Genomic DNA, 25684 nt, shown 5'->3' with positions numbered 1-25684 from the left:
GGCCCATTTTTTGCTCATTTATGCCCTCCACAGCCCCCAGGAGCACTCTGAAAACCTCCTAAAGGCTATGCACAGCCATTTTGGTGAAGGGGGCAGAGTTTTGGGAGGCAAAAAATGCTGTATTCAGTGTATAAGATGCACCCAGATTTTTAGCCTCTTTTTGAGGGGAAAAAGATGCATCTTTATACTTCGAAAAATACGGTATTTTATGAAAGACTAAACAAATAATTCCAGTGGGGAGAAGAGGCTGCGGGCCGCTTGAAATTTGAAAAAGGGCCACATTTGGCCCCCAGGCCGCACTTTGGACATGCCTGGCTTAAATGGTGCTTCTGCAGAATAATAATTCGTGTGATAGCTACAGTTTTTCTTGAACTGGCTGGCTGGTTTTGGTAATAGTTGTCTGTTCTTGATTAATGTGATATGCTTTATGTGAGAAGCCTTATAAATTTTTGAAAATTTCAGATGATGTATATAGACTAGGGAGTATAGGCTGCTAAGAAGTACGAGGTGCAGGAACTATGCAGTGCCTCTATTAAAAAAATGATTGCTGACTGTTCACTGAACATAATTTGAGAGCTTAATTTAAAGTCTTGATGCTGACTACCTAAGTAACACCCTTTCCTGTTAAGATAAATATTTGGACCCTGCTATCCTATTTAGAACATTTGTAAATCCCATCTTTTTGCCAAGCTTTTAATTGTTAATTGATTTTAATATTTTATTATTAAACTCAATTTTAATAAGTTTTTATTCCATTTTTTGTTTTAGTCTAACTTAACAAGTCTCACTTGTTTTTGTCTTCTTTTTTTATTTTTAAACACAGTTTTATTGGTTTTTTTAGGAATAAAAAGGAAAGGGGTATTGGAATGGATTACAAATTTTGGCAGTTACAATGTGTGAAGGGTGTCCCCGCCCCCCGTACTCATAGTATTCATTTACACAAATAATTCAATATTACATAATAGTAATTTGTCAGCATATAAATTCAGATAATAATTTCAATCAATATGTTAGGGTTCTAAATACCATGCAGAAATAAATCATTGTCCAAGGCAAAACATCCTTAAAGGTCCAATTTATTCTACAGGCATGTTAGCACGGCTATGGAAAATTCCAACTCTGATTTACATCCTGTGGGTTCACCCAGTTGAAAGTTCATGATCTATCCCCACACCCACAAATCCATCACATGTTCCAATCATATTCTTCCACGCTGGCATCTACACCCCTCTGGTTCCGGTCAGGTGTCGAGGTGCTGAGACAAAAGATGACCTTGGCTTCTACAAAAGAATGTCAACAATCCATTCTACAATCCTACTCCTTTCTATTCCCCCCTCCCAACTACTACACAATTGAAACAGCATAGAAAATTATAAGAAAGTGTGGCAGGCCAAAGATCCTAAAAAGAATATAACTACAGGCCTGACAGGCGGCCTCTCCTCAAAAGAAAAACGTTTCCTGCAAAGAGAATAACATAAAAGTTAACATCACAAAATTAACCACCTCTTCTCCACCCAGGGGAACCCCTTGACTTCTCGGGAAACTTCCCATTGAATTGCTTTACTAACTTCTCCACTTTTAGGTTCCCACTGTTCACCCAATTAGCTTCAGACCAAGTGTAACCCTTCCAATGCACTAAGTACTGTAAGCAACCCCTATTCAGCCTGAAATCTACAATTTTTTCCACCTCAGATTGTGTTTCCCCTTCCATCACTAAAGGAGGAGGTTGAGCTTGGGTGGATGCTCTTCTGTTAGACCCAATTACTGGTTTCAACAAGCTACAATGAAATTCTGGGTCAATTTCCCCTAGACTTCTGGGTAGACTGAGTTGAACTGTAACTGAGTTAACTATCTTCACTATTGGGAATGGACCTAGAAATTTTGGACCCAATTCCTTGCTAAGCATTTCTAATCTTATGTATTTGGTAGATACAAAAACTTTGTCCCCCACACGGTAGGGGTTTTGGGGCGAGCGATGTTGATCATCTTGCTTCTGGTAGGCTTCTGCCGCAACTGCTAGAGCCTTCTTCGTATTCTCCCATCCTTTCTTTAGCATGTCCATCCATTCACTCAGACATGAAAGAAGGAGGTTCTCTAGGCAACTCAGGCATGGCAACAACTTCCATGCCACTGGTAATCTGGAAACCCGCTAATCCTCTGCTGCTGTGGACCGCATCGTTGTACGCCACTTCGGCGAAGGGTAGCAAGTCCGACCAGTTGTCGTGCTGATAGTCCACAAAACACCTGATGTATTGTTCCACCACCGCATTGGCTCCCTCTGCTGCGCCGTTCATTCTGGGATGAACCTCTGAGCTCAGTTCTTGTGTGGACCCAATAGATCTCAGGACCTCTCTCCAGAACTTGGCTGTGATCTGGACTCCGCAGTCTGAAATGATCCTCTTGGGTACTCCATGCAGGCGATAAATGTGTTTCACAAACATTTTCGCTAATTCGTTTGCGGATGGCAATCCTGAGCAAGCAATGAAGTGTGCCTGCTTAGAAAACAAATCAATAACAGTCCAAATTACTTTATGCCCACTGCTGTCTGGGAGTTCCACGATGAAGTCCATTGCAACCTCTTCCCATGGCCGTTTAGGGCTCTCTGCTGCAGGTGCTGTAGGTTCTGGGCTCTTGGATTCAATCATCCACGGCTGGCCTTTTTCCTCCTCCGAGGCCTCCCCCTTGGTAGGACTCTTCGTCACCTGAAGTTGGGGATCCTCCTTCAGAGGTTGGTTGGGCATTTCCCCCTCCGAGGCCTCCCCCTTAGTTGGACTCTTTGTCACCTTCAGTTGGGGATCCTCCTCCGGAGATTGTTTGCCCTTTACCTCTTCCGAGGCCTCCCCCTTGGTAGGACACTTCGTCACTTTAAGTTGGGGATTCTCTTCCAGAGGTTGTTGGCCCAGATGACTTTTCTGTGGTGGCATCTGGGGCCCTCTCTTTACCACCGTGGCAATTGGTACACACGTTTGTTCTTCGGCAATTCCCTCCTCCGAGGCCTCCCCCTTGGTAGGACTCTTTGTCACCTTAAGTTGGGGATCCTCTTCCAGAGGTCGTTTGCCCAGATGACTTTTCTGTGCTGGCATCTGGGGCCCTCTCTTTACCACCATGGCGATTGGTACACACATTTGTTCTTCGGCAATTCCCTCCTCCGAGGCCTCCTCCTTGGTAGGACTCTTCGTCACCATAAGTTGGGGATCCTCTTCCAGAGGTCGTTTAGGCTTTTCCCCCTCCGAGGCCTCCCCCTTGGTAGGACACTTCCTCACCTTAAGTTGGGGATCCTCTTCCAGAGGTTGTTGGCCCAGATGACTCTTCTGTGGTGGCATCTGGGGCCCTCTCTTTACCGCCGTGGTGGTTGGTGCGCACGTTTGTGGCATTGGGGCTGGAGCCAAGCACTCTGACGCTCTGTGGCCAAGTTGACAACAATGGTGGCATTTAATTGGCCCCCACGAGGAATGGAACCTAGTTACATCTCTAAACTTAGGAACCGTTTCATCACACTGCCTTGCTCTCCAACTTGCAGCTGCCCCCTTGGTAAACCCTTCTTCCATGGTGGAGACTGCTTCTCTGTAGGAAGGTCTGGTAAGAACCTTTAGGGGCATTGCAGATGCACCTTGTCCCGCTTCCCATCCTGCAGGCCTCTCTTTGGTAATCCCTTCTTCCATGTTGGTGATTGCTACTCTGTAGGAAGGTGGGGTAAGAACCACTTGGGGCCTTGCAGGCGCACATTTTCCCGCCATCCACACTGCAGGCCTCTGTTTGGTAATCCCTTCTTCCATGGAGATTTCTTCTCTGTAGGAAGGTCTGGTAAGAACCTTTTTGGGCCTCGCACGGGAGACTGGAACTGGTGGGGAGGTCAATCCCTCGGTTGGCCACTGCCCAGCTTTCTGCCATGGTGCCATCTGCTGAGGGAGGGCAGGTGCCCACTGGCATCCCTCCCATCCATGACCTGGGGTTAAGACCCTTCCCGGGGTTGCCTGCTTCACAGGTTGCAGCTCAACCATTGATGGCTGGCTAGGGGGTTTTATGTGCCAAGGACCCTCCTGCTGGCTTGGAGGAGTTATGGGCCAAGTAGGTGCCCTCTGCTGGCTTGGAGGAGTTATGGGCCAAGTAGGTGCCCTCTGCTGGCTTGGAGGAGTTATGGGCCAAGTAGGTGCCCTCTGCTGGCTTGGAGCATTTCCCCATGCTGATGGCAAAGGAGGTGGCCAGTAGCATCTCTTCCATCCAAATCCTGGGAAGAAAGCCCAGTATAGTTTTGCTTCATTTACTGGTTGCAGCCCCATTTGTGGTGGCTTGCAAGTGACAGATGCTGGCAAAATCCCTTCTTCCTGCCTCCTTTGAAATTCCCATTTTGAAAGGGAATCTTTCTCCCAGCTAGTTGCAGGGTAATAAGCTATTTCATTTATTGCCGTCTGGAAGGAGCCCAAACCTCTGTTCTAGGGTTTTTTCCCCCCCCAAACCTTGCTTCCAAGCTGGGGGGAAGGAGGGGGAGCATGCATTCACGTTTTGCTGAAGAAGTACGTCTGAGACTTTCCTTCGTCTTGTCATGTCTCCTCCTGCATTCCTCCAGATGCAATTAAACTGGAAGCAGCATTCCATTGCCTTTGAAGTTCCGCACTCAGCTTCTTATCACCAAAAGCTTCTCATTAATTCTTCGCTGACATTTACGCTGTCCCGGTCAGCGTTGGGAATGCCGAGACCCCCATCACAAGATCTTCCATCACCAGCCCTTCCCCCTTGAGAGGGGGAGGCTGCTAGTGAATTATTTTAAAGGGGAGAGTTGGAATAATGTTAGGGTTCTAAATACCATGCAGAAATAAATCATTGTCCAAGGCAAAACATCCTCCAATTTATTCTACAGGCATGTTAGCACGGCTATGGAAAATTCCAACTCTGATTTACATCCTGTGGGTTCACCCAGTTGAAAGTTCATGATCTATCCCCACACCCACAAATCCATCACATGTTCCAATCATATTCTTCCACGCTGGCATCTACACCCCTCTGGTTCCGGTCAGGTGTCGAGATGCTGAGACAAAAGATGACCTTGGCTTCTACAAAAGAATGTCAACAATCCATTCTACAATCCTACTCCTTTCTATTCCCCCCTCCCAACTACTACACTATTGAAACAGCATAGAAAATTATAAGAAAGTGTGGCAGGCCAAAGATCCTAAAAAGAATATAACTACAGGCCTGACACAATTTATATCAAACCGATTTCCTTATTCATTTTTGTGATCTGAGTTCTCTTGGTATTGCCCCTTCTCCCCCCGGCAGCAGGGCTCCGGCCCCTCCCGTGTCTTGTATGTCTGGTGTAGGATCATCAGGTTTATCTAGGAGTGCTTTATTTTTTTCCATAAAGGCCTGAGCCTCTATGATTGTATTAATTCTAACTTTTGTGTCCTCCCAGAATATTAACATACCTTCAGGCATCAACCATCTAAACCACACCCCCTTCTGGTTAAGCTTCTTTGCTAATTGCGAATAATTTTTTCTTTTCTCTCTCACTTTCTTGGGGATCTGTTTCAGAATGGTTATTTCTCTATCTTGATATTTCAACACTTGCCCTCTTTGCGCACTCAGGATCTCATCTCTTGTGGTCTTTCTGAGAAATTTAACATGTACCTCTCTGGGAACATTATGTGTTCTAGCATATGCTGAATTTACTCTGTAAATCAGATCCAGTTCCCACCCCATCTGTTGTTTTTCTTTCTGAATGTATTCAGCCAAGATGTTTGTCATGATGTCCCTTAAATCTTCATCATCTGCCTCCACTACATTTTGGAACCTAAGAAAAAAGGACATTCTTTCAAATTCTGTTTTCATTTGGTGGATTTCAATCTCCTGGTTCCCCTTCTGCACCCCTTGCACCTCCCCCCTCATCTCAGCCGTCCCTCCCTCCAAAAGATCCAGTCTCTGTGTATTTTTACTCATCTGGTCTTGGTTCGCTTTAAGCTGCTCTCTCATCTTCTTCAGTTCACTTTTTATGTTCTCCTGTCCCTTTAAAATTTGTTGGAACATCTGTTGAAAATCCGTCTCAGCAGGTTTGGGCTGCATCAGTGATGTTAACGTTTGTTGTCCGCTCGGACTGGATACTGTAGATGTTGGGGCGGAGACAGCAAAGCCCGGCTTCCCCGGGGGTGGTCTTTTAGGTGGCATTATGTTGAGCAGTAAAAGTTCAAAGTCAGTACAGAGAGGAAATTAAGGAGGGAAACAGCCAAGAGAGTTCAGGAGGCTAGGAGTCCAAGCAGAGGGGAAATTATTCTAATTACTTCTGGCAGTAGAGTAAAAAAGTCCTTTGTTCCAGGGAAATGCAATTCAAGAGGAGATTTGTCTGAGTGTCGTGGAGGACAAAGACAGGAAGCCTGAACTTCTATAGGTGGAGTCAGTTTTCAATGTTTATAAAGACAACGGAAGCAAGCCATCTTGCCCTGCCAGCATCGGAGTTAAGGGGCATTAAAAAAAAAGTTTTCAAAGTTCCCAAAGTTTCCAGATCATCACCTCATTTATAAAATAACAATCCAAAATCTGCCTTCGTTATGGGCGTGAAATCATTATATAGCTCTCTCCCTTCCTCCTCTCTGGGGCCGAGAGCAGAGTCGTTTCTAGCCGCCTGTCCGAGGGGGGGGAAATCCCCCTCCCTCCAGTCACGCCTCTCCAAGCCGAATTGAAAACAGCTCTAAAAGCAGCTGGCAGTCTCTTTTTTTTTTCTTACAAGCAAAGGAACGGAGGGAAGTTTCCACCTCACCACACAGCAACCGCTTCCTTCAGATAGTATGTTCTTCCAGCTGCCTCTTCACGAAGATGTCGCAGCGCCTCCCCATTTTGCCTCCCGGTGCCTGGGGCGATGCGGGGGGCCCCCGGCCGCCGCCGACTCAGGGGATCCCCCGCTACGCCGCCCCTTTGGCAGGGGCCTCAACAAGGCGTCCTGTGCCCCCCAAGCGGTGAGGGGCCCACCAGAAGAGCGCGCGGCGAGCAGAGCCTGCCCGTCGTGGTGAGCACCCGGAACCGGAAGTCACTTGTTTTGTCTTCTTGAGTACATGCTGAACAAGAAATATACATACTAAATAGTAATAACTGATTCCACATTCCTGAAATCAACCCCAGACTGATATTTTTACAAAAAAATCTAAGTACAAATTTCTATTGTGAATTGTAATTATAAGGAAAACATGCAATGTATTACCAGCTATATTCTCATATATTTTTGAAATGAAGTATAGTGGATAATAAAACTTTTTATTAGGATGAAGAAAATAGTAGAAAGTCAGTATTCAAATACTGAATAATAAGTAGCCCTAAATTATAGCAAATAGAAAAGGAATATAATTCTGGAATGTAATTGGATATAGCTCAACAATATCCAATTGAACCATTTTTAAAAACTGAAAAATTTATCAATTAAAGAGTTTTATTCTGTGTTGTTGAGACATATTTAATTTAGAAAGAATGGACATACATTTATCATTATTTTTTCGTTTGTAGGGCATGAGTCAAAAGGAGAGCTCGAAGTCTCCTATTATGTACATTCAGGAACTAAAATCTGGTCTTAAAGATGCACAGCTCCTTGGATGTTTGGAGTCTCTACGTGTGTCACTCAATAACAATCCTGTCAGGTAATGGTTCAGATAGAACTTGGTTGATTGCTAAATATTTAAAATGTGTGGGCATGACGCATGTCTGGAGACAGATGTACAGCTAGTCCTCAATTTACAACTGTTCATTTAACGACTGCGTAGAGTTATGATGGCAGCAAAAAAAGGTGACATGATCTGTACTCACACTTATGATGGTTGCATCTCCCACAGTCATATGATCACAATTTGGGCACATCTTATCCAGCTACTGGGTACAACACTCTGTGGTCATGTGATTGTGATTTGCAATCCTTTTTGTCCAATTTCTGGCATAAAAACACTCATTGGAGAAGCTGGATGTCAGGGTTCCAAATAACACCCCCAATGAAAGAAGACTCCGAGGCTTTAAGTTCCTCAAAGTTCCATTTTATTAGAGATATCATATTGGCACATCTGAGAAAACCCCAATCTGAGAGTTCCAGGGTTTCCCTAACCAAAAGAAATTCAAAGATCCATCCCCTGCACCCACAGATCTACCACATGGTCCAATCATTTCACCGTCCCAATTGGAGACAACACCCAGTCATTCCCATTCAGGTGCAGGCCGAATGCCCTTGACTCTCAGAGAAAGGAATGTTGTTATGGCTAATCCTCCACCACTCCTTATTATCCCCACTTCCAGGCACCAAATATGAAGCCCTGAAGCTCCAATGAAAAGATGGCTTCCAGTGCTGACACTGCATTCACTTAACAACTGTATGATTTAATTAACGATTATGGTGATTTGATTAATGACCACCATAAAAATGTGTTTAATCAGGTCTCGATCAACTTATGACCACAACAGTTTACAATAGAAATTCTGGTTCCAATTGTGGTTGTAAGTCAAGGACTAGCTTTATGCAATTGCCAGTGCAATGAGAAGATGAAGTGGTAATTATGTTATTTAGGTAATAATGTGTTTTATTCTGCAACAATTGTAGCTGGGTGCAAAATTTTGGAGCTGAAGGTCTGAATTGCCTACTGGACATATTGAAAGGTCTTCATGATGAGAAGGATGAGTTTTCTGGGTAAGGACACTTGAATTGAAATAGTTTAAGTTGAGGTAAAATGATGATAAAATCTATCCATATACATTTGTATATATCTATATATATGTAAACTAATATAGATAATAAACTTAGTATAGTATAATATAGATAGAATATGCTTAATTCACAATCCCCTAGATGGAATGCTTGTACACACATATGCATCTAGATAAATTTGTGTATATGCCCACCCATTCTGCCTCATTTGTGTATACAGATTATAGACAAATTATATGGATTGTGATCAACCATGCTGGTCCAATGCTGGTTGGTAGAGAGATGTTTTTTGACTTCTCAGTGTAGGGCTGAGAGGGTGTTATTGACCCAAAATCACCAAGTGAGTTTCTATGCCTAAAGGAGATCTAGAACCTGGGTCGCCTTACCTACTCTAGAACTTTAAATACACCTGCTTTCATAAGTAGGTAGGTAGATAGGTTGGAAGGTTGAAAGAATATAGCTTTTAATATGGATGAATGGGTGGATGGATAAGATAATATTTGCATGCTGGAAATATGTTTTAATTGTGTGTTTCATTTTTTGTACAAAGATTAAAGGAGAAAAATAAGAACATCTGGGTAGGATAAGGATAAATGGGTGTATGGATCCATGAGATTGGGTATAATGGAATTTATCTTGTGCATAGTATTCTTACCCTGTCATATCTTTCCCTGACTGCTGATTTTTGATATAGTTAGAATCACTCTGCTATAATTTCTTATGGTGTTGCATGTTTTTATAATGTTCTGGGATGGAAGCCTACGTGTATAAATAGATAATTCTGTGTGTAGAATTAATATTATTTCAGTTTTGTTTCTTGTTTTTTCCAGGTCATATGACTTCAGGATTCAACATGAAATTATTAGATGCTTAAAAGCTTTTATGAACAACAAAGTAAGTCCCCTTTTATCCCTATTTAGAAATTTGTGAATATATTACCTTATATTTAATTAGTAGAAAGCAAAAAGTAGAAATAGGCAGGAATTTAAGTATCTTCTTTTTTAGAAGTATTAGTCCTGCCTTAGGCAGAAAAGCTAACTGGGTGACCTTGGGCCAATCACTTTCTCTCAGCCCTAAAAAGGAGGCAGTGTCAAACCACTTCTGAAAATTCTTGATTCACAAGGACTTCATTCCAGCTGAACAACTCTGGATATTAAGATCTTGGAGAATGCATTGTGAAAAGAATTTTTCTTCTGCAAAAGTCTGTCTACAATTTTGCATATTTATAAAATATAGAGAAAAACTTTCAAAGCTGCCAAGACATGAAATCCTTTACCTCAGAAAGCATGATCTGATTTGTATTTTCAGGCTGTGAATACTTAAAACCAGGGTTAACAGCCACCTGAAATGTAAGTCTAAAAAAATGAAGCAGAAAATATAATTCACATAGAAACTAAAAACCCTGAAAGGTAATTTGAATGAAAATTTGAATGAAAATTACAACTAATGTTATTTTCTATAATACTGCTAAAACTTTTAATTCTAAATTTAGAATTTAAATTTAATTTTAAATTTAGAATTGTACATAAGAAATTATGAGGAGAGAAGTAAAGTGATAAGGATAAATTTCAGGATTATGGGAATCTAAAATGAAATGAAGATCTGTCTAAGCTAAGAAGAAAAATGATACTAGAAAGATAAGAACCAATTTCGTTGTATTTAAATACAATGACAATAAAGATTATACTTATACTTATAAGGTTACATTAAAAAGGAATACATTTACAAGAGTAAATCAGTTTTTCTGTAAGTGTTATTTGTGAGATTATAAGTGATTACTTGAAATAATATGAACATTGAAAAAAATACTTTTGAGAATTGAGAAAAAGAACAATTTGAGCATAAAAAAAACCAAAATAGAAGGAATGCTAAATGAATTGTAAAGTAAGTATATTTGAGAGGAACAAAACAAATAAAATCTATTGTGCAAATAGTGATATGATAACAGAGTTTAAAGTATGAAAAGATGTGAAAAAGAGGTATTCTGTCTTTAGGAAATGTTCTACCAAGGATATACTTGGTCAAATTTTTGACCCTTTATCAAATGGTCACATTCACAAATTTACTTGCGAATGGTAAAATTAAGGGAATAAACTATATAACTTGTAATATATATTTTCATACCATACTTTCAAGAACGCATTAGTCAATTTCACATGATCAACCATGTTCTTTAAAATCTGTTGTATCCTTCTGCTTTTTGTTTGACAAATACAATTTTTCTTCCATTTCATTTTTAATTCAAACTCTTTATCATATACCCTCTTAACATTCCACATTGCCACAATCATCAGGAAATGAGCTCATGAGTATTGTAACCCAGCTACTCATATATGCCCCAATTGGTGAAATGTGAACAGGAGTATGTGGGGAGACCAAGTAGTTTCTAGATAGACATTTTTGTTTGCATAGAATACCATGGGCTTGTTTGCAGTAAAACTGGGCTTTATTTATAACTTGTGCATAAAGATAGTTCTTGCTTAATGAGAGTAATTGAGATTATGCAACTCTGTTGCGAAGCATGGTATCACTTGATTGCCATTTGTGACCTCCTGCTGGCTTCTCCATTGACTTTTCTTGTTGGAAGCCAGCAGCGAAGGATGCAAATAGCAATCCTATGATTGTGGGATGCTGTGACTGTTGTAATTGTGAGCTGGTTATGAATTGTAATCATGTGACAGTCACAGACCAGAAGAACTAGTCATAGGTCTCCTTATACAGCACCATTGTAACTTCAAATAGTAACTGAACAAGTGATTATTAACTGAGGACAATCTGCATTGTAAAAAAATTTTTTAAAATGAGTTAAGTCATCATCAACTTACAACAGTTCATTTAGTAACTGTTCCAAGTTACAACAGCACTGAAAAAAGTGACTTATGATTGCTTTTCACATGGCCGTTGTAGCATCCCATAGTCACATAATCAAAATTCAGATTCTTGGCAACTGACTCATTTTTATGATGGTTCCAGTGTCCCAGGGTGATCACCTTTTGTGACCGTCTGACAAGCAAAGTCAATGGGGAACTCAGAGTCACTTAACAGCATGTTACTAATTTAAAAATTGCACTGATTCACTTAACAACTGTGTCAAGAAAGGTCGCAAAATGGGCAATATTCTCTTAACAACAGATCTTTGAGGCTGAATCATGCTTGTAAATCGAGGATACCTGTATTAACTTTAACCATTAGCAGGGAATGATGCATCAGGTGTTTATGGTGTAAGCTCTAGTTTTCTTATTTATAGCTGGTTAGAAGAAATCAACCTGACATCAGATCTATCCATTACCAACGTAAGACAACTTCATTTACAGCGTTTGCTGGAATTATTTTATATTGGTTTCCTAATTTTTCTATAGAAAATTTGATTAATCAAAAGTGTCTGGGTTGTATGTATTTCTCTTTTCCCATTCTTCATTTTTCCTGCCTGTTCTTCAGTTAATTGCTTCCCAGACTGAAAAATACTTTTAATACTCAGAGGAATGGAAACAGTGTTGAGTGAAAGTGCCCTTAAATTCTTCTCGGAATTGGCTTCAAAAGTTCTTCCTTATAACATACTCCCTTTCTCTTGTTTTCGGAACATATAATATAATGTTTTTGTGAGACTTGCACCATTTTATGTCATGGGTATTATTTCTGCCTATAATCTAAGTTATTCATCTGAAGGTGTACTGATTTTTTTTCTTTTTAGTTTGGAATTAAGACAATGCTTGAAACAGATGATGGGATTCTACTTTTGGCAAAAGCAGTTGATCCTAAAGTTCCTACAATGATGATTGACGCTATCAAGCTACTCTCAGCTCTCTGCATCCTGCCTCAGCCTGTGGATATGTATGTGACAATGAGTAGTTTATCTTTTGGTTCAGTTGTATGCTGTAGAAGAATGGGTCAGTTTACTAATTTAGATTTTTGGAAAAATATATTAAAATATGATTTCTTTATCAATTATGCCTCTTAATAAGCATATAATTGGCGCAATAGATGAATTCTGAATATCCCAAGGAAAAAAAAGTTGAAGCAATATGCTCTTCCTTCTCTTCCTGAAGCCATTATCCTCATCCCATGTTACTTAAGGAAGCTTTTCAGAGCATAAGTGGAGGTTATGGCAAGAGGTGAAGAAACAGCAACGCTAGTTTTACAAATTAACTTCTGTTTATATATCTTAAGACACAATCCAATGTATTTGTTCTTAACTTTTACTTGGTATGAATGAATAATTAATTAATTCATGTAACATACTTTTGGTAACATCAATTAGATTTCTATCCATGATGGAACTATATTTATATGGAGGGAAGTATTCAGTGAGATACTTCAAGGTTCTGTCTTGGACCAAGTACTCTTCAACATCTTCATAAATGATCTAAACGAGGGATAGAAAAGGAAGTCATTAGATTTGCTTGAGGGAATTGCTAATACTTTGGAACAGGGGTCCTCAAACTTTTTAAACGGGACCAATTCACTTTCCCTCAGACTGTTGGGGGAGCGGACTATAATTTCATTTGCCTAATGACCGACAAGGTAGGTGCGGATGGATGGTCATGTGACTGGGTGGGTGTGGCTAGGTGGTCATGTGACTGGATGGGATGGGCCAATTTAGCAATATATTTTGCCTTTGTCCTTCCTAAGTTGTACTTGCTCAAAGGCATCTATTTATTTAATAAGACCCCTCCCCAAAGGGAAAAAGAGTGCAAACTTTCTTGCCACTTGCCTAACTTCATTACAACAGCAGCTTCAAGCTCCTTAAAACAGGCCATTAAAAAACGAATAAAACAAACAGGATTTCTTTCAAAATAACTCCTGATCATATGTTTCAAATGACCACACAATAAACCAGATTGAGAACTACACCAATTAAAACTGTAACTAAAACAGATTTCTCATGAACAAAAAAGGAGGAAAAGGAAGAAAGAGAGAACACCCACCGACACACACACACCCAGCTCACTTCAGTCTCCCCCAATCCCTCCCCCCAAGCCAGACCTGCCACTCTGTCACAGACCTGCAAAGGGGAAGCGCAGCACGCTCATGGCAAGCTGCTTTTTCCCCCCTTTTCCCCTTCTTCTCAGCCTCTTCCCCATCCCGCATTTCCAGCTGCGATGAGCAGAACTCTGCAAGCCCTGCGGGCTGGAAGATAAGGATCCTTGTAAGAAATTCACCAGAAACCTTTATTTAATTTTGTTAATACTTTGAGCATTTTATAATGTCTATGTTAATCAGGACAGGAACGGACTAAGAATGTGGCAAGCAGCTGGTGTTTGGCCATTTCTGAGATACTACAACGTGTTGTAGTTTCAAACTGGTTTGTATTTTGACAATCGAGATGCTGAGCATTTATCTGATAATAGCCTTGGCCACTGTAGTCTAATCAGATCATTAAACCGGGTAGACAGTGAGAAGAGAGAAAGGAAAGAAACCATGCAGCCTCTCCCCCTCTCTCTCTGCCAATGCTGGAAAATAAGTCTGACGGCTGGAGGATGGGGTGATGTGGGCAGTTGGCAAGGCACCTCCTCCCCAGGCCCCCATCAGCCAGGAAAAGCCAGCCACACAAGGAGTGGCTGGGAGGAGAGGAGCGGGGCTGAATCCCACCACTCCGTGAGCCAGATACATTGCGTCAGTGGCCCATATGCCACCGTAGTTTGAGGACCCCTGCTTTGGAGGATAGGCTCAAGATTTAGAAGGATCTTGACAGACTTTGTCACTTAGCTCAATCCAACCACTCACTCATTGATGGGAAATGTAAGATCCTGCACTTAGGCAGGCAAACCAAATGCATAGGTATAGAATAGGCAGTATCTGCCTCAACAGTAGTAACTGAGAGAAATATCTAGGTATCCTATGGATGACCACTTAAACATGAGCCAGCAAAGTTTTGCCACGTTAGCATCAACATCACGAGAAATTTTAGTACTGTTTTATACTATACTGGTAAGATCACAGTTGGAATACTGGTACAGTTCCAGTCACCATGATAGAAAAAAGATGCTGATACTCTAGAAAGTGTGCAGAGAAGACAACACAGATAATAGGTCTGGAGGCTAAACTGTATGAAGAATGGTTGAGGGATCTAGCCTATCAAAAAGAAAGATGAGGGGGAAACATGAGAGCTGTCTTCCAAGTACTTGGAGGCTGACTTATTTTCCAAAGCTCCTGAGAGCAGGACAAAAAGTAATGGCTAGAAGCTTGTTAAAAGAAAGAGCCAACCTAAAAGTAAGGATAATTTTTCTGACAGTAAGAGTAATTAATCAGTGGAATAGCTTGCCTCCAGTGGCTGTGGGTACTCCACCACTGGAGATTTTCAAAAATAAACTGGACAACCACTTGACTAGGATGCTGTAAGCTTTCCTGACTTGAGCAGTGGTTTGGACTAAAAGACCTCTGAAGCCTCTATCATTCTACGTTCTAGGGGGTTACAGTACATTGCCTGTTGAAGTAAGACAATAAAAAATTAATAAAAACACTGGCAGCTGTGAACAAACTTTGAATTTAATAAAGTTGATGATTAGTTATTTGTATCCTTTCCAAAAGCATCAAATGCCAGATATAATCTGTGACTATATCCCAGTTGTACAATTGAGTCTAAATTTGATATATTCATATTCAGGAGGATTTGATTAGCATCCTAAACTTTAATATGGGATCTTTAAAATGCCATGTCAAAATAAGATTTTTTTAAAAAAATGCAGACTTGGTATATAACAATGATAAAAACTGCTTTTTATTTCCCTCCTTTTTTTTTCTATTTTTTGTGTTTCCTTTATTTTTTGTTAGGCACGAGCAAGTTTTGGGAGCATTGACTGAACGTGCAGAAATGAATGAAGTAGAACGATTTAAACCCATTGTGGATGGCCTGAAAAGTGGAACATCGGTGGCATTAAAGGTAATAGGAACCTGGAAAAAGAATGTAACAGTCTATCTACCTTATCTTTCATAATACTCTGGTGCCTGTTGTTTTCTCTTTCATTTCACCATTACTGAGTACAATTGATTTCTCAATGGATTTTTATCCTGAAATTCTTTTTGTATATCTTCAGAACCAGTCCAAAGTAGCAATCAGACAATTTGTTTAGAATGAGTATAAGTTAATAGGAAGATGGTTTGATTAGCTTAACAAACCTTAGAAAGCATATTAGCTATCTATTAATTATAAAGCATTTTGTAAGCATTGTGAGTCTAAAATTCTACATTCTGGTTTTGGGATAGAAAAGGAGGGAGAAGTCTTTTCAAGTTGCTCTAGGTATATTGTTGCAAGGTTACTCGATTTCCTGCATATATTTAATTATAATAGGGACAAGAGACACCTTCGCCAATAAATATTAATGGATTACTTTTAAAGAGAAGACTTCTGTTCTGGAGTAGACTTAGAATATGAGCTGGGTTGCCTTCAAATCTTTGTCTGGTGTTTAATTGAAGCATGTTCTTTTCATTTGGTTTCTTTTGTTGTTTTAATCTATGAGATCTGAGTTCCAGCTATCAGTGTTGATTCTTTCCTGAATTTTTTTTTTTGACACTATTTGTACTGCATACTTGAATTTCACTTTTAGGCTGCTTTGCTGTGATAACATTTGGTAGAAAAAATATTTTGTCTGGCAGTTTTTCATAGTTGTTCTGACAAATTAGCTAGCTCATAGTGAATTAAGTAAAAGAATTGGCTGATCCAACAAATATTTTTTCTTTGACTTTCTTAGGTAGCTTGTCTACAGTTGATCAATGCTCTAATCATCCCATCAGATGAGCTTGACTTTAGAGTGCACATCCGCAGTGAATTAATGCGCTCTGGACTGCAGCAAATCCTCAAGGTTAGAAATATATCTCCTTTTTTACTGTGATACCTTTGCTATATTGGGAGAGATTGTGTCCTAAGATTCCATTTAAAGTATAAGTGATTTGATAGGGTTAATTATACTTCAACATTATTTGGGGGCGGGGGGGGGGCACAGTAGTTCTTGACTTATGGCCATAATTAGGACTGGCATCTTGCACATTGAGCGAAGTCATTCAGTCATTCAGTGACTGCCTTGCTCAACAAGTGCATTTCCAGCACTCCCAGTTTTAAGGTAAACAAAGTGAAAGCACTGTGCCTGCTGAAAGAGGGCAGGCAGCACAACTCTGAACAGAAGAGAACTCCTGTAATGGAGTGTGGGAACAGAGTTTTGGGATTCTTATTTTGTTTCTCCAACTCAGTGAAGGAATTCCCCACCCCATCCTGCGCTGGAGGAAAGTTTTATGCTGGAGAAACAGCTTGGATCTTTACTTCATTTCTGCAGCCCATGCAAGATTTCCTTTCCATTTTGTGGCTTCATTTTTGCAGCCTGGCAAAGGATTCCTCCTCTCCACATGCATGAAAGAAGGAAAAATCTTTTGGCAAGCGGCAGTTTGCAACCTTTCCTGCCAGCTTCCCATCGTCTTTCTGAACTCGCATAACTTTGAATGGTTGCTAAACAATTGGTCATAAGTTGAGGAATACCTGTGTTCTTTTATAGCTAGCCATATTTTAAAAGAATAAGGTAAAGGTAAAGGTTCCCCTCGCACATATGTGCTAGTCGTTCCTGACTCTGGGGGTGGTACTCATTTCTGTTTCAAAACTGAATAGCCAGCGCTGTCGAAATTAGTCTCCATGGTCATGTAGCCAGCATGATTAAATGCTGAAGGCGCACGGAACGCTGTTACCTTCCCACCAAAGGTGGTTCCTATTTTTCTACTTGCATTTTTTTACATGCTTTCGAACTGCTAGGTTGGCAGAAGCTGGGACAAGTAATGGGAGCTCACTCCGTTACATGGCACTAGGGATTCGAACCGCTGAACTGCTGACCTTTCTGATCAACAAGCTCAGCGTCTTAGCCACTGAGCCATCGCATCCCTGTCTTCAAAAGAATAATTGTCTTAATTTACCTAGGATTCTCAAAAGGAAGAACGGTATACAGCTAGTCCTCAACATACAATCATTCAGTTATTGTTAGAAGTTACAACAAAATTGAAAAAAGTTGCTTACAAATTGTCCTCACACTTATGACCATAGCAGTTTCACCACAGTTACATGACCAAAATTTGGATGCTTGATGACTGGCACATGTGTACAATGGTCGTAGTATCCAGAGGTAATGTGATACCATTTATGACCTTTCCAGATGACTTCCAATAAGTAAAGTCAATTGGAAAAACTAGGTTGCTTAAAAGCTCTGTGATTTGTTTAAGAACAGGGTAAAAATATTGTAAAATCAGGTGCAACTCACCTAACAACTGTTTTGCTTAGCAATGGAAATTCTGGTCCCAATTGCGGTCATAGGTTTAGAACTACCCTGTGTATCATTTGTACCCTTAAGCAATTTGTGTTCAATTATGTGAATTGTCTATATATAAATAATAACTAGCTTCTCTTCTTATGTCCTGGCAGGGACATTGTCATCAGTTTTGTGTTAATCAGCTTGTCTCTCTCTCTCAAGTAATTTCAACAAATTAGTTCTCTTATTGTGGGGAGCAGGGAGGGGAGAAAGGAAAGGGAAGAGAGAAAACAAAACTATTTTTCACCAAATAATCTGAAGTTTTTTTGGAATAAAAAAGAGTCATAATGTCTAGTGGATATTCTCTGAAGTGACAGTGCCCTTTACAGGAACTGCATGCTCAAGACAATGAGGAGCTGAAACTACAGCTGCAGGTATTTGAAGAATATGGTGAAGAAGATTCTGCAGAACTCAGAGGCCGCTTGGAAGACATTCGAATAGAAATGGAATATCCTTTTATTTCAAAATATTTGACTCACTCATCCAATAACTCAGCAGCATATAAGACAAAGATGATAAGGGGCCTGGGGGCTAAACCATACAATGAACGGTTGTGGGAACTAGGTATGTGTAGTCTAACAAAGAGAAGAATGAGGAGTGATTTGATAGCAATCTTCCAGTATTTGAGGGGCTTTCAGAGAAGAAAGGGTTAATCTATTCTCTAAAGCATCTGAGGGCAGGACAAGATGTAATGGGTGGAAGAACATTAAAGAGAGATTCAACCTAGAATTAAGTAGAAATTTCCTAACAGTGAGTACAATTAATTAATGGAACGTTTAATTATTGGAGGTTTTTAAGAAGAGATTGGACAACCATTTGTCCAGAATGCTATAGGGTCTCCTGCTCAAGCAGTGGGTTGGACTAGAATACCTCCAACGTCTCTACAACCCTATTACTTTATGTTATTATTTCCTCCAAGATTCTCTTGCTACAATAGGATTATTGTTTGTCAGATTTATATCCTGTTCTCTCAGCTCTAGGAAGCAGGCAATGTCAAACCACTTCTGAGAAACCTTGTCAAGTGAACTGCAGGGGACCAGTCCAAGCAGTCACGAGGAGTCAGCATTGACACATCATCATGTTATATCTTATGTCATGGCTGACTCCTTGTGACTGCTCGAACTAGTTAGTCCCTGAACTTGACAAGGGTTCTCAAAGTAGGTAGGGGTGTGTGTGTGTGTACGTGTGTACCAGTGGTGGGTTTCAAATTTTTTTGAAACCTACTCTGTGGGTGTGGCCTGCTTTGTGGGAGTGGCTTGCTGGCCATATGACCGAGTGGGAGTGGCTTGCTGGTCATGTGACTGGGTGGGAGTGGCCAAGACGATGTCACTGAATTCTTTGCCCCAACGGATGATCTACAAAAAAAAGATATAAAAAAGGAAATGTATTATTTTGTGCACTTACTACTTAAATAACATTAAAATCAGTACACAAAACAATAAAAGAGCTACTTACAGAAGGTAAGTAGCTACTACTTACTACTTGCATTTCAAAGGGAATACAATACATATTTAATTTTACACATGTTAGCAGCTGCTGGAATTGTGTTTGCACAACAGTGGAAAAACAAAGATATGAAAATGAATAAATATTAGAATGTGCAGGAATGAATAAATTTACAATTAAAATCAAGACGGCTTTGAATACTTTTTCACGTGGAATTTGTTTTATCAATTGCTAACTAACAGAAACAGCAATTAGAAATCTAAAAGTATGAAAGAAAACATCAATTATGTAAGGAAAGGTCACTAAAATGTATAAGGAAATATTATTAGTACTTGATCATTATTAATGTGTAGATAACTGCAGGACATTACACACCCATGCCCACACAAAATATGACAGTGCCAGGAAAACACCCAAAAATAAGAATCCCCCCCCAAAAAAAGACTGCAAATGAAACCAGTTTTTTTACCCCTAACCCTAAGAACAGGAAAGACAAAGCCACTGGAATAAAAACCATCAAGGCATTGTGGGAAATTATAAAGGACAGTGCCAGGAAGCTCACAGAACCAGCAACCACCTCAGAATTACCTAAACAACCAGGGTGAAACACACTAAATCTGGCAAAGCTGCCTTGCTCCAACCTGGCCTGCCCACAGAAAAGCAGCCACTTTGAGACACATAAACCTGGTCTGAACACTTAAAAGCAACATATTGCATCACAAATAAAACATTTGCAAAAAGGAATAACATTTCTTGTAATAAACATTCTCCTGTGCGCTGCTTGGGGAATCCAAGCATGGGTTAACTTTGTCCATTAGCCTAGAGACTGAGTTATGTAAATTAGATGACCACGCCTCCTCTGCCTGGAAGATCCAGTTTTTTAACTCAGTCCAGCCTGAAGAGACGCAATTCTAATCTCTCTAGACTAATTGACAAACGTAATTAAAAGATTTGGATCCCTCTAAGCCTGGATTTACTCTTAGATCTTGGAAATAGAACGGAGCGCACATTTAACAACTCAGCCAAGACGCTCGCCGTTTGATCTTTCCGGCAAAGCTCGCACAGCAGGAAATCGCTGTTAACTCCTCCGGCTGTATTAGAGGCTGGTTCGCCGCCTCTTTAGCCGCATTGCCGCGCTCAGGGGTTGGTTCGCTGCTCCGCTCCGTGCCTTTAAGGGAGCGATCCACTTTGCGAAGTGAGATCTTTCTCCCAGCCCGTTGCCATCGTTGTCTGCCTAATTTCGCTGCTCTCCGCTGCTGTTTGCAGAGCGCTGCAGTCAAGCCGCATATTTAAAAGTCCCGCCTAAATGGCGGGCGCCGTTTTGGTTTGATTTCTTCGCGCACTTTTGCAAGGGGAAAGGAAGGCGGAGCCTCCTTTCCCGCCTGATTAGCGACGCTGCGTCAACGGCTCTCTCCCACTTTTCTCACTTGCCTGGTTCGCTCGGCTAGAGATAGATCGTTGCAGCTGCTTCTCAGTGTTACTGCTTGCATTCGCTAAAGGTTTTTTGTGAGGAGATTGAGCCTTTCATTTCATTCGGCTTTAGTATGGCAGAATCCACTAATTCGGGAGGTATTGTAAACACCACCAATGTGCCCCGATCTGAATCCGGGGCGGATGTTCCCTCCAGGGTGGGCAGAGCCACAACCAGGGCCTCCACCCAGGCTTCCTGGGCCTCATCTGCGGCCCCGGACAGGGCCTATAGACACAGGGACAGACCCAGCCTAACATCCAGGGCCCCCAGGGTGGTCAATGCCTCGCCTCCGGTGCTAGCCCCTCAGGGGCCTACCTCGCGCTCCCCCCCGCATTCGCCTGGCAATCAGGGCTGGTCTCCGGATCTCCCCTTGCCTCAGGCCCGGGCATCCGAGGAGGGGGAATTGGGGGTCCATTCTCCCCCGATTTTACCAGAAGAAGGCATGGTTTCGATCCATGATCCATCCAACGCTGAGCCTTCCTCAACCTTTACTCCCACGGCTGCAGGCCTCAGGCCTGCGGAGGGCCAGGAACTGGGCGTTCCCCCAGATCTCTACCGCATGATTTCCGATGCCATCTCGAAAGGTGTGGATGCAGAGTTGCATCGTAGAACCAACACCCCCAGGGCCCCAATAGCACCTAGGGATTTTTCTACTTCCCAGGCCCAACCCTCCTCGCCCTTACCCTCCGACTACAGTGAGGAGTCGGCCTTGGTGGAGGAGGGCGAGGTGTTGGATATTGAATTATCCGATGATGAGGACATACCATTGGATCAACCTTCCTCGGGGTTATTTCGCCCAACCTTGTTTAAATCGGCCGCCCCTGGCGCATCCCGGACAACCAGATCCAGCTCAACCAGGGGGCTCTCATCCATCCGAACCCCCAGCTGTTGCAGTTAGCTGTGTGGCACGTGAGCGGGCTATGTTAACCGGTCTTCATTTCTCCATCAGAGTCATTGACACCATTCAAGCCGCCCGCAGGCCTTCCACCACTCGTATTTACGAGGCAACATGGCAGGCCTTCTGCAGGTGGTGCCGTAGCAATTCCATCACTCCGGTCAGAGCGTCGGTTCCACAGGTACTTGAATTTTTGCAAACGGGCCTAGATAAGGGATTGGCACCCAACACTCTACGCCGTCAGGTCGCCGCTCTGTCTACAGTCCTTAGTGGCGGTCGGGCCCGTTCATTGACTCAACACGCACGGGTCAAGGCTTTTCTAAAGGGTGCTGCCAACATTCGGCCTCAGACTGTCCACCGTTATCCTACTTGGGACCTTCCGTTGGTGCTCAGGGCGCTTACATCATCACCCTTTGAGCCCATCCGCTCTATCAGCCTCCGCCTACTCACATTTAAGACGGCATTCCTGGTGGCCATTACGTCTGCCAGAAGAGTCTCGGAGCTAGCCGCTCTCTCAATCCGGCCTGACCTATGCATATTCCACCCCAACAGAGTGGTCCTCCGTTTAGATCCGTCCTTCCTGCCCAAGGTCAATACCTTGTTTCACAGGGCGCAGGAGCTTATTCTTCCAGACTTTTGTCCGCATCCCTCCCATCCACAGGAGCGGCAGTGGCATCATCTGGATGTTCGGAGAACCCTTCACCGCTATGTGAAGCGCATGGCAGTATTCCGCAAGTCAGAGGCACTTTTTGTCTCTTTCCAACCTTCCTCCATGGGACAGAAGGTCTCGCCCAACACCATCAGGCGTTGGCTAAAGGCATGCATTGTGCTCGCTTATGACTCTCAATCCCGGCCAGCTCCCAGGCGCATTACTCCTCACTCCACCAGGAGCGCAGCTACAACAGCGGCCTGGGCCACTCAGGCCTCAGTTGAGGACATTTGCAGAGCGGCCACTTGGTCGTCACCATCTCCATTCATTCGACACTACAAAGTGGACTCATACGCTTCAGCCGAAGCATCCTTTGGGCGGCGGGTGCTGCAACAGGTGCTCGCCTCCTCTGTGGGCCCTGACCAGCCTGCTTCCCGCCCTTAGGTCTACTGCTCTGGCATGTCCCATGCTTGGATTCCCCAAGCAGCGCACAGGAGAACGACCGTTGACTTACCTGAACGATCCTTCTGTGTGCGCTGCGAGGGGAATCCAATCCCACCCGCAGTTTGGGTTGGTCCGGGTCTACCTTGAACTCTGATTCCTGACTACTCTTATTCTGGACTTGACTTTATTCTGGACGTGACTTTATTCTGGACGTGACTTTATTCTGGACGTGACTTATTCATACCTACCGACTGAAGTCATGATTGGCCTTGACTCACATCTCCACCGGCTGTCCTTCGTACAAAACTGAATCTTCCAGGCAGAGGAGGCGTGGTCATCTAATTTACATAACTCAGTCTCTAGGCTAATGGACAAAGTTAACCCATGTTTGGATTCCCCTCGCAGCGCACATAGAAGGACCGTTCAGGTAAGTCAACGGTCATTCTATAAACAATAAATAAATAAAAATTCCCTAAAAGTAATTTAAAAAAAAGATATTCTAAACACGATAAATTAAAATAAAACCATTAAAATATTCTATACATAATAAATTAAAATAAAACCATTAAAATATTCTATACACAATAAATTAAAATAAAACCATTAAAATATTCTGTACACAATAAATAAAATTTGAGATTGTTGAGATGTAATTCTAAGTCTGGTCGTTGTGGAAGATCCTGATGAGGAGATCGTGATGACCACGAGGCAGGAGGCATATAAATTTAATAAATGAAGAAAAAAATGCCCTGTGGTCTCGATGGCTTGCTTGCAGATATTTTATTGTCATTGGTGTGATATACCTAGCTGGGTCATGAAATGTCTGCCAGAAAACCACCAAGCTCAGGGAATACCAAGGACCCCACTGTTATCTCCCTCCTCCCCCCCTCTTCCTCCTCTCAATATATCCCACTCTTTCTAGCACTGATGATGCTACCTAGTTTGGTAATGAAATCTCTGTAAGAAAACCACCAAACTCAGAAAGCAGCAAGGATCCCACTCTCCTCCACCTCCTCTTTCTCTTTCTCCTTCTCTTTCTCCTTTTTGTCCTTTCTCCTCCTTCCCCCTCCTCCCTTCTAGCAGTGATGATGTTACCTAGGTTAGGGTTACTGGGCAACGTGTGTGTGTGTGTGTGTGTGAGGCTGGAGTTATCCCCCCACCGCACCCTCCCTCCCAGGGGTTGAAGCGCCTTAAAGTGACAGGCAGGCTGCCACAGCTCCACTGAGAAGAAATTTCTGAGAAGAGAAACTTCTCTGGTCGGGCTGCACCGGAGCTGGTGGAGCACCGACAACGGCCAGCCCGTCGCCAGGGAGATAGTCAGTGAGGTGGACCGCGTGGTTGCTCTGATCGCACGGGCGCAGCCTGACCGGAGAAGTTTCTCTTCTCAGAAATGTCTTCTCAGTGCAGGCTGCCACAGCTCCACTGAGAAGACATTTCTGAGAAGAGAAACTTCTCCGGTCCAGCTGCGCCCATGCGATCGGAGCAACCACGCAGCTCACCTCACTGACTGTCTCCCTGGTGACAGGCCGGCGGTTGCCGGCGCTCCACCAGGTCGGGCGCGAGCGAAGAAGTTTCTCTTCTCAGAAATGTCTTCTCAGTGGAGCTGTGGCAGCCTGCTTATCCCTTTGAGGTGCTTCGACCCTCGGGAGGGAGGGTGCAGGGGGGGGTGTAACTCCAGCCTCACACACACACACACACACACACACACGTTGCCCAGTAACCCTAACCTTCGCGCTCTTATCTGCACTCTCCTTGGCTCCTCACGACTGCAATAGATGTCCAGAATCGGCTTTTGGGTTTCGGCTAGGGTTTCCGGCCCCCGCCACTTCTGGACGTCTATTGCCATCGCGAGGAGCTGAGGAGAGCGCGGAGAAGAGCGCGTAGGTTCTTGGCGCTCCGGGAAGCCATGAAAGTGGCTGGGAGAGGCACGTGGCTTGGTTTAGCCTCCCTGGACATTGCAGCAGCAGCCCCAAGTGCGCCGATCTCGCCATTTTTTGCATCGGGGCTTGCTGCAAGGTGGAGGAGGTGAAGACCTTTTCCAGCTGGCGCAAAGGACTTCCCCGGACTTGCTTTACTGGGCACAGGCCCGCACATCCACCACCAACAATCCGGAAAATGTCTTTACTCCCTCTGTCTTGCAGCACGCCCCGATGCAAAAAACGCCAAGGCCTTGCAAAATCCCCGAACTTGGGCCAGCTGTGCCGCGTAGGCTCCCGCCGCCGTCCCCACCCCCGCGCTTTCTGGCAGTCATGCGGCCCTGTGCTATAAGCGAGCCTGGGATCCTTGCAAGGCCGCAAAAGGTCACTGGACTCGCTTATAGTGCAGGGCCACGGCAGCCCCCCCGCCCCACACTTAGTTGCAATTTACTCCGGGAAGCCGTGAAAGTGGCTGGGAGAGGCGCGTGGCTTGGTTTAGCCTCCCTGGATATCGCAGCAGCAGCCCCAAGTGCGCCGATCTCACCATTCTTTGCATCGGGGCATGCTGCAAGAGGGTGGGGGAGTGAAGACCTTTTCCAGCTGGCGCAAAGGACTTCCCCGGACTTGCTTTAGTAAGCACGGGCCCGCACCTCCACCACCAACAATCCGGAAAAGGTCTTTACTCCCTCTCTCTTGCAGCACGCCCTGATGCAAAAAACGCCAAGGCCTTGCAAAATCCCCGAACTTGGGCCAGCTGTGCCGCGTAAGCTCCCGCCGCCGTCCCCACCCCCGCTCTTTCTGGCGGCCATGCGCTATAAGCGAGCCTGGGATCCTTGCAAGGCCACAAAAGGTCACTGGACTCGCTTATAGTGCAGGGCCACGGCAGCCCCCCCGCCCCACACTTAGTTGCAGCTTAC

The 25684-nt window shown here is 43.2% G+C and overlaps 1 protein-coding gene across 1 annotated transcript in view; it reads left to right on the top strand.

Moving 5' to 3' along the window:
* DIAPH1 (diaphanous related formin 1) overlaps nt 1–25684 on the top strand; it is a 198551-nt gene that overhangs the window by 67086 nt on the left and 105781 nt on the right. Inside the window, exons 5-11 of the mRNA XM_081950412.1 lie at nt 7486–7616; nt 8561–8647; nt 9496–9559; nt 12357–12496; nt 15437–15545; nt 16354–16464; nt 18276–18394. Of these exons, the coding sequence (XP_081806538.1) occupies nt 7486–7616; nt 8561–8647; nt 9496–9559; nt 12357–12496; nt 15437–15545; nt 16354–16464; nt 18276–18394 (761 nt within the window). The remainder of the gene's footprint in view (nt 1–7485; nt 7617–8560; nt 8648–9495; nt 9560–12356; nt 12497–15436; nt 15546–16353; nt 16465–18275; nt 18395–25684) is intronic.

This window comes from Natrix helvetica (assembly GCF_964273705.1).
Source record: "Natrix helvetica genome assembly, chromosome: 4".
NCBI lineage: Eukaryota > Metazoa > Chordata > Lepidosauria > Squamata > Natricidae > Natrix > Natrix helvetica.
Note: the sequence above shows the minus strand (reverse complement) of the source record. Positions and strands in the feature narration are given on the sequence as shown.